Source organism: Anabrus simplex, chromosome 2 (assembly GCF_040414725.1).
Source record: "Anabrus simplex isolate iqAnaSimp1 chromosome 2, ASM4041472v1, whole genome shotgun sequence".
NCBI lineage: Eukaryota > Metazoa > Arthropoda > Insecta > Orthoptera > Tettigoniidae > Anabrus > Anabrus simplex.
Genome location: NC_090266.1, coordinates 1,037,712,882 through 1,037,728,353, shown reverse-complemented (window position 1 = coordinate 1,037,728,353; position 15,472 = coordinate 1,037,712,882). Strand labels below are relative to the sequence as shown.

General features: G+C 38.8%; 1 protein-coding gene across 4 annotated transcripts in view; it reads right to left on the bottom strand.

Annotated features, from left to right (window-relative positions):
- The window catches only part of LOC136864664 (RWD domain-containing protein 4), a 208,963-nt gene that overhangs the window by 67,628 nt on the left and 125,863 nt on the right, over positions 1-15,472 (bottom strand). For all 4 annotated transcript variants that reach the window (XM_067141960.2, XM_067141957.2, XM_067141958.2 and 1 more), the window contains one exon: positions 13,325-13,434. In XM_067141960.2, the coding sequence (XP_066998061.1) occupies positions 13,325-13,434 (110 nt within the window). The remainder of the gene's footprint in view (positions 1-13,324; positions 13,435-15,472) is intronic.

The following is a 15,472-nucleotide window of genomic DNA, read 5'->3' as shown; positions in this document are numbered from 1 at the left end:
AAACTTTACAATCTTTAAGTTTAAGATACAAATGTTACATAGATGTTAAAATGGGACATGTTTTGCTTAAGCTTTGTAAGCATCTTCAGCCACACTTAATCTAAAGCTAAGTCAGGGCCCTGAACTGGGTTCCTCATTAAAGTATAATACATCCTTTAATACAAGATAAAACAGTCATAAAAATCTAGTCTGTGGAGAAAGCGATGCTTAAATGTAACTAAAATTAAATAATAAACTTGTCATAGTATTAGTGTTTGTCTAAAAAAAGTACAAGCTGATTATTTGTAGAACGAGACATAGTCATAATGATGTAACATACAATTGGATTGTACAAAATTAGTTGATATTAATGAAACATGGATTAATTAAAACATCGAAAAAATAAATCTTCGAACGTTGTTGAATGAGAATTAGGTAAAGCAAATATCATTATTATTATTATTATTATTATTATTATTATTATTAAAATGGGAAACCATGGAAAACCATCTTCAGGGCTGCCGACAGTGAGGTTCGAACCAACTATCTCCTGGATGCAAGCTAACAGCTGCGCGCCCCTAACCACACGACCAATTCGCCCAGTATATTTGATGCTCTACTGCTGAGCTCAAACCTCTGAACATTTTGCATGATCCAATAGCATTTGGGGTATTTGACTTTTAGTTTTACAAGCAGAGACACAGCCTATCCAATACAGCACTATTGCTATTGGCCAGTGTCATATAGACTGACATTCCTCAAACATAAGGAGGTTTGAGCTCAACAATAATTTCCAATATAAATGAGCAGAATAGAACATGTCTACTGTGAGAGTGAAAGTGCATGTGTGGCCTAGAAAAAGTGATTTCCTTTCAAATACAGGTATTCCCATAGATACGAGCTACAGAAAAGTGTGGGAAGTAACTTTGTTAAGCAATTTGAAACCGTTTTTCTCTTGTTTTTGTATACTTTATGATCTACATCATATAAAATGGCTTTCAGCCCTATATTTATAGCAAGTTATTTTATTTACTTGGTTCATGTTTGTGGGTTACTGTAGTCACGTCCTAGTTCGTGAACCATGGGCAACGGCTGAGTGGCCTAGTAAGTGGTCCTGAGAGTCGGGATACCAGCTGCTACGGAATGGGAGTGGGCATCACGGACATATTCTGAGTCATGGCCCTCCTTATGCTCAGGCGGCTAGGACTATACAATTCACCGGTGGTCCATAACCCGTTAGAGGAGAGATCCTCACTTGGACTATGTGCAAGTAGGGTAGCATCCTGCTTCATGAATTTACCGAGCTCAGAACATTTTAAGCAAGCCTCGGACCTATGGGAGTAACGGAGTCCCACCCCCATTTGACAGGCGAGGGAATCCTTGGAAACAACTTGGTGAACGAAATGGAATTCGATGGGGAGCTATCAATATTAATGGGGCTTATGGAAGAAAGAAGGTAGAACTGGCTGAGTCAGCAAAGAGGATGCATCTGGATGTGCTAGGAGTAAGTGATATTCGGGTAAGGGGAGATAATGAGGAAGAGATAGGAGATTATAAAGTGTACTTGATGGGTGTTAGAAAGGGAAGGGCAGAGTCTGGGGTAGGGCTCTTTATCAGGAATACCATTGCACGCAACATAGAGTCTGTTGGGCATGTAAATGAGCGAATGATGTGGGTAGATTTGTCAGCTGGAGGAATTAGGACAAGAATTGTGTCCGTGTATTCACCATCTGAAGGTGCAGATGAGGATGAAGTTGAAAAGTTTTATGAAGCATTGAGTGACATCGTGGTCAGGGTCAACAGCAAGGACAGAATAGTGCTAATGGGCGATTTCAATGCGAGAGTTGGGAATAGAATTGAAGGATACGACAGGGTGATTGGTAAATGTGGGGAAGATATGGAAGCTAATGGGAAGGGAAGCGATTGCTGGACTTCTGTGCTAGTATGGGTTTAGCTGTTACGAATACATTCTTCAAGCATAAGGCTATTCACCGCTACACATGGGAGGCTAGGGGTACCAGATCCATAATAGACTATATCTTAACAGACTTTGAATTCAGGAAATCTGTTAGGAATGTACAAGTTTTTTGCGGATTTTTCGATGATACAGACCACTATCTGATCTGTAGTGAACTAAGTATCTCTAGACCTAGGGTAGAGAAAGTGAAATCTGTCTGCAAACGAATAAGGGTAGAAAATCTCCAGGACGAGGAAATTAGACAGAAGTACATGGATATGATTAGTGAGAAGTTTCGAACAGTAGACAGTAAGCAGGTTCAGGAAATAGAAAGTGAATGGGTGGCATACATGGATGCTGTAGTAGAAACAGCAAAGGAATGCCTAGGAACAACTGTGTGTAAAGATGGGAAAAGGCGAACATCTTGGTGGAATGATGAAGTGAGAGCAGCCTGTAAACGTAAAAAGAAGGCTTATCAAAAATGGATCCAAACAAGGGCCGAGGCAGACAGGGACTTGTACGTAGATGAAAGAAACAGAGCGAAACAAATAGCTGTTGAATCCAAAAAGAAGTCATGGGAAGATTTTGGTAATAACCTGGAAAGGCTAGGTCAAGCAGCAGGGAAACCTTTCTGGACAGTAATAAAGAATCTTAGGAAGGGAGGGAAAAAGGAAATGAACAGTGTTTTGAGTAATTCAGGTGAACTCATAATTGATCCCAGGGAATCACTGGAGAGGTGGAGGGAATATTTTGAACATCTTCTCAATGTAAAAGGAAATCATCCTGGTGGTGTTGCAAACAGCCAAGCTCATGGGGAGGAGGAAAATGATGTTGGTGAAATTATGCTTGAGGAAGTGGAAAGGATAGTAAAAAAAAAAAGTCCATTGTCATAAGGCAGCAGGAATAGATGAAATTAGACCTGAAATGGTGAAGTATAGTGGGAAGGCAGGGATGAAATGGCTTCATAGAGTAGTAAAATTAGCGTGGAGTGTTGGTAAGGTACCTTCAGATTGGACAAAAGCAGTAATTGCACCTATCTATAAGCAAGGGAACAGGAAGGATTGCAACAACTATCGAGGTATCTCATTGATTAGTATACCAGGCAAAGTATTCACTGGCATCTTGGAAGGGAGGGTGCAATCAATCGTTGAGAGGAAATTGGATGAAAACCAGTGTGGTTTCAGACCACAGAGAGGCTGTCAGGATCAGATTTTCAGTATGCACCAGGTAATTGAAAAATGCTACGAGAGGAATAGTCAGTTGTGTTTATGTTTCGTAGATCTAGAGAAAGCATATGACAGGGTACTGAGGGAAAAGATGTTCACTATACTGGGGGACTATGGAATTAAAGGTAGATTATTAAAATCAATCAAAGGCATTTATGTTGACAATTGGGCTTCAGTGAGAATTGATGGTAGAATGAGTTCTTGGTTCAGGATACTTACAGGAGTTAGATAAGGCTGTAATCTTTCACCTTTGCTGTTCGTAGTTTATATGGATCATCTGCTGAAAGGTATAAAATGGCAGGCAGGGATTCAGTTAGGTGGAAATGTAGTAAGCAGTTTGGCCTATGCTGACGATTTCGTCTTAATGGCAGACTGTGCCGAAAGCCTGCAGTCTAATATCTTGGAACTTGAATATAGGTGCAATGAGTATGGTATGAAAATTAGCCTTTCGAAGACTAAATTGATGTCAGTAGGTAAGAAATTCAACAGAATTGAATGTCAGATTGGTGATACAAAGCTAGAACAGGTCGATAATTTCAAGTATTTAGGTTGTGTGTTCTCCCAGGATGGTAATATAGTAAGTGAAATTGAATCAAGGTGTAGTAAAGCTAATGCAGTGAGCTCGCAGTTACGATCAGCAGTATTCTGTAAGAAGGAAGTCAGCTCCCAGACGAAACTACCTTTACATCGGTCTGTTTTCAGACCAACTTTGCTTTACGGGAGCGAAAGCTGGGTGGACTCAGGATATCTTATTCATAAGTTAGAAGTAACAGACATGAAAGTAGCAAGAATGATTGCTGGTACAAACAGGTGGGAACAATGGCAGGAGGGAACTCGGAATGAGGAGATAAAGGCTAATTTAGGAATGAACTCGATGGATGAAGCTGTACGCATAAACCGGCTTCGGTGGTGGGGTCATGTGAGGCGAATGGAGGAGGATAGGTTACCTAGGAGAATAATGGACTCTGCTACGGAGGGTAAGAGAAGTAGAGGGAGACCAAGACCACGGTGGTTAGACTCGGTTTCTAACGATTTAAAGATAAGAGGTATAGAACTAAATGAGGCCACAACACTAGTTGCAAATCGAGGATTGTGGCGACGTTTAGTTAATTCTCAGAGGCTTGCAGACTGAACGCTGAAAGGCATAACAGTCTATAATGATAATGTATGTATGTATGTATTAAGTATACCATTTCTAACTTTTTCTCCCATTTTAATACTCTGGAAATATAACTGACTTGTATGTAAATTCTACACGAAATCTACAATTCTAGGCTGAAACATTGAAAATTAACCAAAATGCAACGTTGTTCTCTCATTTTTTTTAACGCACAAGTGTAACCACAAATTCAGCCTCATAGGGCATAATTTGTTTTTCGTTGAGAATATGTCATTTGCAATTTTTCTAACCTATTCACTTCAGCTGTGAAATATCAAACAAGTTTCACTGAACGCTCATATCTTCACTCAGAAAGAAACATACTAGCGGTTTTAATGCCCAGCCACTCACATACCAAGGTTAGAAGTTATAAGGTATACAAGAGAAAAGAGGAAAATACAAATCACTATATCCAATAAACAATCTGTAGAAAGTACATTATCCTAAATAATAAATTTATAGGTTTTATGTCCCAATAACTACTTTGACAGTTTTAGGAGATGCCAAGGTGCCAAAATTTCATCCCGCAAGAGTTCTTTAACGTGCCAGTAACTCTACTGATAAGAGGTTGACATATCTGAGCACCTTCAAATACCACCGGACTGAGCCAGGATCGAACCTGCCAACATGAGCTCCGAAGGCTGGCACTCTACCACCAGAGCTACTCAGCCTGGCTACATTATACTTTTCAAGCCTGCTAAGCATCTATATCATAAAAATATTAGTTCATCTGAGTTTGTTAGCTGTAAATCAGCTAAGTGACTGTATCCATACCCAGAAAATATATCAGGTCAATCTGAAATACAATGTGTTAAATGGACTAAATTATTACTTCCATGGAAACAAATGTCTTCTTTCGGAGAATATAACAGAACATGCCAAGGGACTATCCTACCTTGAACATATGATAGACTAGCTTGTAGCAATTATAATGATTCTGATACCATCAGATCACCAATTCATGTTAAAAGTGAATACTAAACCGCCAGGCTAAACATACTTATCTGACGGATAAATCACCATTAATATTATATCACAACCACTAATGCTGAAATTTTCAGAGTTGAATCAAGATCTTTTGTACCAAATTCAGGATTACAAAGCAAAAGTTTCCATGACCCATCATTATAAACTCATTCTGTAGAAAGTTTTGCTTTCACTTGACTCACACCACCTCACCAAAGTTATAAACAAATCTTGGTGAATAATAAGATTCTCTCTAACTTATGAAGTTCAACAAGCAAATATACAAGCAGTCAAGTCTCTGATTACTTACTCTCTATTGAATAATGGTCTCTAATTAACATCTGTTATCAGCAGACTCAAAGTATTACTGCAAACCGTCTGGTCCTATGGATTGCCATGTCTCTTGAAAATGACAATCACCTGATTAACAATCCAGATTTTTAAAGTTGTCTGTAATACTTTGATGCAGATGTAACTTTGCAATAGTACAGTTTGTTGCAGCAACTCCAGTCATTATTCAACTTTCCTTAACATGACCTGATGCCCATGAGATAGTGATGAACATTTATTTATTTCCTTTCCTAGAGGTTCCCTAGCCCATAAAATGCTTTTAAAAGCCATTGATAGTCTACATCAGAGTGAAACCTTGTTAACTTGCATTCAGGAGATGGTAAATTCGACAGCCATCATCGGCAACCGTGAGGAGATGGTAAATTCGACAGCCATCATCGGCAACCGTGAAGATGTTTTACTGCAGTTTCTCATATTTGAACCAAGCATATGCAGGGGCTATACCTTAGTCTGTTAAGGTTACTAATGCTCCCTTCCCAGTCCTAGCCCTCTCCTATCCCACCATGGTCAAAAATCTATCAGAGTTTGTGCAATATTAAAAAACTAGCCAGGATTTATCACCTACAGCCCCAACCTGTGTTTAATAGTGTGTCAAATATACCTCATATTAAATTTTCCTCAGTTTCTATTCTTCCTCCCATTGATAAGGACTCCTCTCAAAGATATTTTTCTTTTTCTTTTTTTCACATAATGACCTGCCAGAAAATGGCTCTCTTCTCCCATTTGATTCCTTTCCTATACTAATGAGAAAACTACTGTTCCGACAACTTGAAAGGGTATCACCTGAGCTAAGGAAAAATGTCAGGGTTAAAAGTACTGAAGTAAATTATATCAGTCATGACCCTGAAAGGACCAACAACTATGGCTATAGCTGGTGACAATTGTTTCACCATGAACGACTATGCGGGTACAACCCAATGGAGATATATATATATATATCACTATAGTTTCCAAGTAGGCCCTACACAATGCTTATTTCTACACATCAATTCTCATGTTTTTCTTTCTAATAGTGTACACTAAGCAAATGTGGAATATGATGAAATAGTATTCTTCATCAGCTGAACAATGTTCTTTATAAATTCCAAATTAATGGAATTCCTTGTCCATATGAAAAGTGACATGAAAATATATGTATTTAACACCTTACATTAAAATGAATATTTAATGAAAATCCACAGACTGTTTCCAGTCATTCGACCAGGTCAGGAATGCAATGAATGAAGCCCCCATCTAGTGGGAAGGATAGGAATTGTGTCAGCTGTCGAAGCTTGTCACACTCCTCTGAGGCAATGGTTAATGACTGAGAGATAAAATGAAATGATATTGCAGAGTGTTGCTGGAATGAATGATGACAGGGAAAACTGGAATACTTGGAGAAAAAACCTGTCCCACCTCAGTTTTGTCCAACACAAATCTTGCATGGAATGACTGGCATACCTGCAAACTTTTGAAAAAGGGCTATCAGTAAAACTCACGCACGACAAAAAATCTAACGATTTTCAATTAATAATACACTTGGGCTACAAAATACAATAATTCATGCTTTAAACAGGATACTTCCATGAAATTATATCTACCTACATCATAGGCCACTGATTTGTAGATGAACATAACAATCAAGAAGAAATCCATGTTAAACAACAGCAGGCATGGTGAATATTGGTTTGAAGCATACATAACAGGACTTCCTCGATAAATTAAGCAGATATGCGATAACTGAAAACGGCTTTACACAATAACACTTGTTTAATGTAACACAGGTAAGAAATAACATAACACACTGCAAATCACATGCTAGTTCGACTTTGAAGTCATAGTTGTGGCCTTTTTAGCTTCCTGCAAGAAGTCTTGAGAAAACGTTTTGTCATAATTGTAATTGGGCAAAAGCCTGTTATGTTCATCATTAAATAAATAAATAAATAAATAAATAAATAAATAAATAAATAAATGACAGGAACCAGAACTCCCAGTCTTCAAAACAGAAATAGACTCCAGAGATTCACTGGACATGGATTATCTGAACTCTGTTCTATTTTTCTTCACAAGGCTGAAAACACGTTCACATTCTGCATTGCTATGGGGAATGTGAGAATAGAGAGCATTACTCTAGAAAATCGGTTATACTTAAGAAGTCCATCGGCTCCACGAATTCTTGATATTTGTGCCCAATTGGAATCACTTTCAGCATCTTGATTTGCATCTACCTGAAGAGCTGTGAACTGTCTCTGAAGCTCATTCACTACCTCATCCTTAGTTTCATTCTCTTCCGTGTACAACATGATAGGAAACTTTTCCAAGAAAAAACTAATGGAAAAAACGTGCATCTTCAATTTTGTCTAACCTAGCAACTTCAGCATGCTTTAACACATTATCCTTGAGTAGAAAATTACTGATGATGTAGTCACAGGCAGTACAAACGTAATTTCTCACTGATGGAAAGAAAAGGGATTTATCAGTACCCTGGAGATCATTCACTATGTTCAAAGACTGAATGCCAATAGCTAACTCATCATCACTTCTTTGATTTTGAATCAAGTTGTACTCAACTTCAAGCAATGAGGAACTTTTGACAATTTTGGGCTCAACAAACTTGGTGGAACGACTGCATTAGCAAATCCATTAGAAGTTCTAATAAAAAGTGAACTTGTGGGGAAGAAGTCTGAGGGGCAACATTGAATTTTTAAAATACAGGAATAGTCATATGAAGGAAAATGCAAAAGGCCTTGTTCGAGTTTGTGGACAGGAACATTTAAACATTCCTCACGTGTTGTAGCAGAAGTCTTACTTTTTAGGATGGGTCTGTCACATTTGGAAGAATATGCTAATCTTTTAGGGGCATGTGTAGTAGCAGAAACATGAATTCTCTTCTTCTGATACTCTTTGGATCCACTTTGTTCAACTCTAGGTATTCTGAAAGATGTCAAGCTTGTGGAAATATTTTGGGTACATAATATTACTTCCTCCTCGAAGAAAGAAACGGATCCCACTGGTCCAGTAGTCTATCCAAACATCTGAAGGGCAACATATTACTCGCGAAACTTTTAATGATACATTTTTGTATCGGGTTGAGGAGTAATGAGGGAGCTAGCCCAGTTCCGGTAATACTGCCAACTGAATGGAAATTAAATCTGAATTGAATCGAGAGTATGCTCGATCCGAAATAAATTTTCTAAACCTTTATAAGCCTAAGCCAACAACTTTGTCATACACATTTTTCTCGATGCAAATCTTTTTCCTAGCATGAATTCTCAGAAATATCACTTCCACAATCACAACAAGAGTACTAGTACGTAAAGTGTACGCCAGATGTCTCACAGCGATGCATAATCGATTCATACTTTGTGTTTAGAAGTTACCGTACAAATCTCGACAATTGCCGAGGTCTACCGATTCAGCACTAGGGAATCCAGGTATCACTAAAAGTTTTGCGAGTAATACATACTTCAGAATTTTCTATGCCTCTTTATTGTGCAAGTTCCAAAATTTCTGAAGGCGTTCTTTTCTTTAGACACTCTCCTCTAAGAACTAAAATATATATACTAGGATCTCATCCACTTTAAGTGGTAATCTTCCAGCGCCTTTTTCAGCTGCTAGATGATCAGGTGGCAAATGCAAGCCATGATGGCAATACCTGGTTGAACTTCCTTCAGAACTGCTGAAACCCAATTTTTGTGTCCTGTTGTAACAGAAGCGTTGTCGGAGCAGAAAGCCATAACAGTTTTCAATTGCAGTGTTGCCAACCCAAAAATGTTTTCTCCACTAAAGTTTAGTTCAAAATCTGCTGAATTCCGCTAAATTCTGAATTAAATCAAAATGGCACATAACAGGTTTTTTTGTATAGAGGAAATTGACTCAATACTCATCATAACAGGAGGCTATCATCATCTCCTCCCCGAACAATATCCTCAAAAGCAGATGTACTCGGTCAAGGTCCTGTGGTTTCATGTGAAGCCATGGTATCATTCTCTTTTTTTTTAAATATCTGATGGCAGTTCATGATCCCTGCAACACTTGTTCACTCGTTTCAATCCTCCTCGTATGGTAAACAACAGCGGTATAGACATTCCAGGTGCTTTTACCTATGTAATTGGCTTTCAACAACAGCAATGGACCAATTTCCTGACTTTTGGTACTTTTTCATAGCAGCCAAAGAAACTTTCCATACCGTAACATTGCTACAAAGTCTACTTTCAGCTCAGCAGCAAGGCACATAAGGTCATTTTCAGATCTATTTCAAAAGTTATTTTCATTTTCATCACAGGTATTATAGTTTTTTTTTATCAGTTTTCAAAGAAAGATTTCAATTTCTTAGCCATGATATATTTAAGGAGATTGATATTTACGAAAATGTATTGTCAACAGATTGCCCTTGTATCTTGGAACAACAACTCTTCTGGCGATCTTGTCTTCAGAGTTTGACTGGGAAGATTTATTGACTTTTCAACTTTTTTCAAAAGGGAGTTTCAGAAAAACTAGATAAAGCTTATTAATGATATCAGTGTAAATGCTGCACAGAAGTGTGTCAGTGAAACACTTTTGTTATTTGACTTTGTTACTTGAAAATGGTTCATTAACTCCAACCATTCGTGAAAGACGTGATCTATTGCAAACTGAATAGAACGCCATCTTGTGTTTACCTTGTTGTACCTTTTCTTTCAGCATAGAAACACGATATCAAACATGACATGCCCAGCTCATCATTATTTCTCTAATGATTTCAACAGCAAACAAATGCTGACTTAGGCTGAGACTGCAGGCCACAGCTGGTATACAAAATGAGGGGCATTACTGGCCTTGCATAATGAATCATACTGCTGAGTCGTCATATGTTTATTATAGGCCCGCAATATGCAGCATAAACTCAATTAACAATGGAATTATGGTAAGTTGTATTTAGTAAGTATAGTATGTTTTATAGTAAGTGCTATATTATTTTCTCTCCTTACGACATAAGATTATATTTTTAGCACTGAAAACCGTTAACTGAAGTTTGAAAATCCATCAAAAATTCAACTGTCCATTAAATGAAAAATGTATCTGCTGTTCCATTTAAAATTCGGTCAAATTCAGTGGAGTTGGCAACACTATTCAGTTGGTATGTTATGAGAATTCAGCTATGATAACATCAAGTTACCTATGTTTCACCCTGTTGAGTCCCCGTTTAACGCTGGTAGGGACAGCACAGTGTTCACTACTTTTTCCCGCGGAATATCACAGAATATAACAACAACAGGATACAACTTGGCATTCGTATCATTGCTTCCATCCATTGCCGAAGAAAATGGTCTGTTCTGAAGGCACTTAACAACTTCAGATGATGCCCCTTTTAGTCCAAGGAATGCAGGAAACTACGAAGCACAAAGTTACAATATTAAAAACTCGAACACTTCATTAAAATATGTCATAACCTTAAAAGGCCAGAACATTCATTCAAGGAACACCAACTTCGTGAACAAAGAACACCACCCACATCATCAAAGAATATGGGTTAAATCACAAGTGAGCGGAGCGGAAATTTTTTTTTGTAGAGCAGAGCCTGTTGACACTGAAGATTTACATGGAAGAACTGTTATCCCGGCTTTAAATTCAATTCCAATGACGACACAAACATCACACGATTAAAAGTACCAATCATATCAAAGAATGCCTGGCTCCATGGCTAAATGGTTAGCGTGCTGGTCTTTGGTCACAGGAGACCCGGGTTCAATTACCGGCAGGGTCGGAAATTTTAACCATAATTGGTTAATTTCGCTGGCACGGTGGCTGGGTGTATGTGTCACCTTCATCATCATTTCATCCTCATCACGACACGCAGGTAACCTATGGGTGTCAAACCAAAAGACCTGCATCTGGCAAGCTGAAAATGTCCTCGGACACTCCCGGCACTAAAAGCCATACACCATTGTATTGTTGTACACTGTATAACAAAATAAACAATGCACCAGGAAGGAATTGTCCGATGGCGATAAAAATTGGTGGATGTGAGGACCAGACATAGAAAAACAAACGGTCAAAAGTGCAGAACAATCAAATGATTTATTGCATTGTTAGAGCTTTACAAAGTGAGGACGTCAATAAGGTGTTGGTCCACCCCTGGCCTGGATGCAAGCTGTCACTCAACGTGGCATAAACTGATAAGGTTCCCGGATGGTGTCCTGCGGAATTGTGCCAAATGGTCTCCAACTGTTGGGCTAAATCGGCGACATTCCGGGATGTTCGCAATTGCCTTCCCATGATGTCCCAAATGTGCTCTATGAGAGAGAGATCCGGCGACCGAGCTGGCCAAGGAGGGGTAAGGCAAGCTTGAAGAAGTTCATAGCAACATGTGCCGTGTGCAGCCGGGCATTATCCTGTTGGAAAGTAGGGCCTGAATGTCGCTGAAGGAACAGTAACACAACCGGTCGTAGAATGTCATCGACACAATGGCACCCCAGACCATCACCCCCTGTTGTGGGGCTGTGTGGCATGCGATAGTCAAGGCAGGATCCCCACGCTGGCCTGGACGTCACCAAACACGTCTGTGGTTGTCGTCAGGGCACTGTTGGAAACGGAACTCGTGACTAAAGACTATACGTCCCTAGTTAGCGCAGTTCCACGTTGCTCGAGTGTGGCACCACTGTAATCTGGCTTGACGGTGAACAGGCGTGAGTGGTAGGCGGCGTAACGGGCGCCGCGAGTGCAAATTCCTCTCGCTGAGGCGTCTGTTAATGGTCATGGTGGACAAATGTGTGCGGGTCACACGCTGGATCGTTGATAACGACGACTCCGGTGCTGTGACAGCTGTTCTGACAATCGCTCTGTCTGCCCGTGCTGTTGTGGCCCTCGGTCGACTACTGCCGTCCTGACACTGATGCCTGCCGTTGCTGACCCACGCTTACCAGCATCGTCTGATTGCCGCATAACTTCGACCCAAATGTCCAGCGACAGCTCGATTCGACCAACCAGCTTCTTTCAATCCGATCGCGCGACCTCTTTCAAACTCCGACATCTGCTCGTAATGAGCACGAATCCTTCAGCATGGCATTCTCACAGCCAACGTTATGATAGCGCAGTCGAATGCAACAGCTACTTTGAGCATATGCTTCAGAATCGTGCCTTATATACACCTGATGCATGCGCAGTTCTGATGTGCAGGAGCTCCTGCTATTCATTCATCAGACACGAAACTTTAATCATTTGAATGTTCGGTCCGAATGTCTTTGCATACGTAATTTCCTTACAATCGAACAACGCCTTCCAGGTGCGTCGCTTTTTTTGTTATAGAGTGTATATCAAAGAATGAGTCTTCGACTATCGTGGACTTATCTTCGACCCACGCAAACAATCGACTGTACGGAAGTGGGGTGATTATCGAATGTTAACGTTTCAAATTTTTGTCCGCAAAGTTGTAATATGACACCGTCCATCCCTAAAACCATAAAATGCTGCAATTTCTGTAAATTTTATGGATAAACCATAAAAGTTGGCAGGTATGGACTGGGATTTGAACCACGGAACCCAGCGGTGAGAGGTTGGCGCGCTGTCGCCTGAGCCGCAGAGGCTGGAGAATGAAAATTTAATATCTTTCATAACTGGTTTAATATAAAATACTGTAAATCACATTTAAGCCACCTCACACACTTACCAAAAGTTATTCAAATTCTAGTATGTTTACAGAATAAGGAAAGAATTTTATCAACTTACATGTGTTTATTATAGAATGTATCCATGTTGATGGAGGGTTTATCTGTTGGATACGTTGAGCCCCATGAAATCTCAAGCAAGAATGATTTGCTATCACCATCTTCTCCATACTGAAACAAATATGGAAAAGAACTCTTAAAAAAGACCCAATTTCACACTAAAATATTGTTGTTGTTGTTGTTGTTGTTGTTGTTGTTGCTGTTGTTGTTGTTGTTGTTGTTATTATTATTATTATTATTATTATTATTATTATTATTATTATTATTATTATTATTATTATATATATAATTCATATAATGTACACATACAAAATGCAACAAAAATGTAAGTAACAATGACTGTTATAATTAGGATGGCTATGATGATAGACCCTTAAACAAATGAAAGAATACAGGATTTACATCTTTGAACATCTAATCAACCCCGTTTATGATGACAAAAAATTAACTTCCAACAAAAAGTTGATGCATGTGGATTTCAGAATGAAAACAATATTTAGATACCTAGATCAAAAATTAGATTTTTGCCTGATTGTGACAGAGATGATACTAGCTTAATTACTGCATATGCAGAGTAGGGCAGTGGAAAGAAATAGTCTTCGATTCACTGCTGTTGGAAACTTGGGCTCAATTAAAATAAAAACCCATTCATTGAAAAATAACAGTACAGCACAAGTTATAATTCTCAACTTAAAATATTGTTTAACTGGATTCCATAAAAGCAAATTCATTCTTATAATATTGAATCCAAATCACCTATTTAAAAAAGCAGGATCAATGAACTGTATTAATTTTTTAAGCAATTTCTCTCAATTCCACAATGGTGAATGTTCCCTTTACATACAATTTAAACCTTAGGAACTCTCATATGAAGTAGTGGGATACTAAAGCACATATCTGAAGTTCTTTGCATCAACTTCCCAGTTACTTACGTGAGGTACTATGTGGCTACTTGGATGCTGGGTCACTGGTAACTAGTTGCAATGCATTACAGGCATGTAATTTAACCATAGTGTCATGTGCAGACTCCCACTGAGCTGCAGAGTTGGTAACTCTTTAGTCACTAACCCTTTACCTATAAAATAACTGGATAAGCAAGTAGCCTAAGGAATTAGGCTATCATTAGAGAGTTGGGTGTGTGTTTCATCACCTGTGGTCTATGATGGTTGCGTTCAGGCGAGTGATAGAATATTGGTATGCTCAAAGTATACTTATTGCATATGCTGAGTTCAGAAAAATATAGGGGGTTAGGCACCAGTTGAAGCGGAACAATCATAAGAAATTCTATTGGTTTCAGACTTTAAATGTATTTTCTGGTATGAGATTCACTTCTCCCGCATGTGACCGCATGTTATATTATCATACCACTATATTAGCAGTCTTCTGTGCTAATCATAATTTGTGTTTGGAAAATGAACATTCAAATAACTGCTAATATATTCCCTAAAGAACACTACAGTGCAATCTAGCTCCGCGAGTGATAACTGTGCAAGCAATAACGTACGTAAGTGATTCCTATGTCAACCACGCCAGTTATTATTAACTTCAATTATGGACTACCATGTCATCTACTCCCGAACTTTGAAACTGTGACGTTGCTCCTACTACGGTGCGCTATGTTCACTACCTCCCTGGACTTGTATCATCCCCTCACTGTATCAGTGTCTGTTTGTCTTGAGAACTTGCAGTGAGTAAACGTGTTTGGGTGGCGTATCTACATTGGAATATCGTCCTGCTTTCAAAATGAAATGCAGACTTGGTGAACCTCACCAGGCTGGAGTAAGATGAAGTAAAGATGTTTGTTAAACCTTTTGGTTTCATTTTAACTTACTAACTCGATGTAACTGTATTTAAAATTTTCTTTTCTTTTAGATTGTGGTAAGATGAGTAATATGGATAACGCTAGGTTCACCAATTAAAAATTACGAACAACCCATTGAAATCATATATTTTCAATATTTATTCAGAAGAAAAACAGGCACTTATACACATCATTCATTTTTTCATTTTCAACACACACAGACCCTACTCTCTAACCTAGACATCTCTCCCTGCTGCCAACCCTGTCATATTAAATTTAATTTTAAATGTGTTACCAACTCAACATCCTCCCACCTTGAGTTGTTGGAACAAATCAACACATCATTTA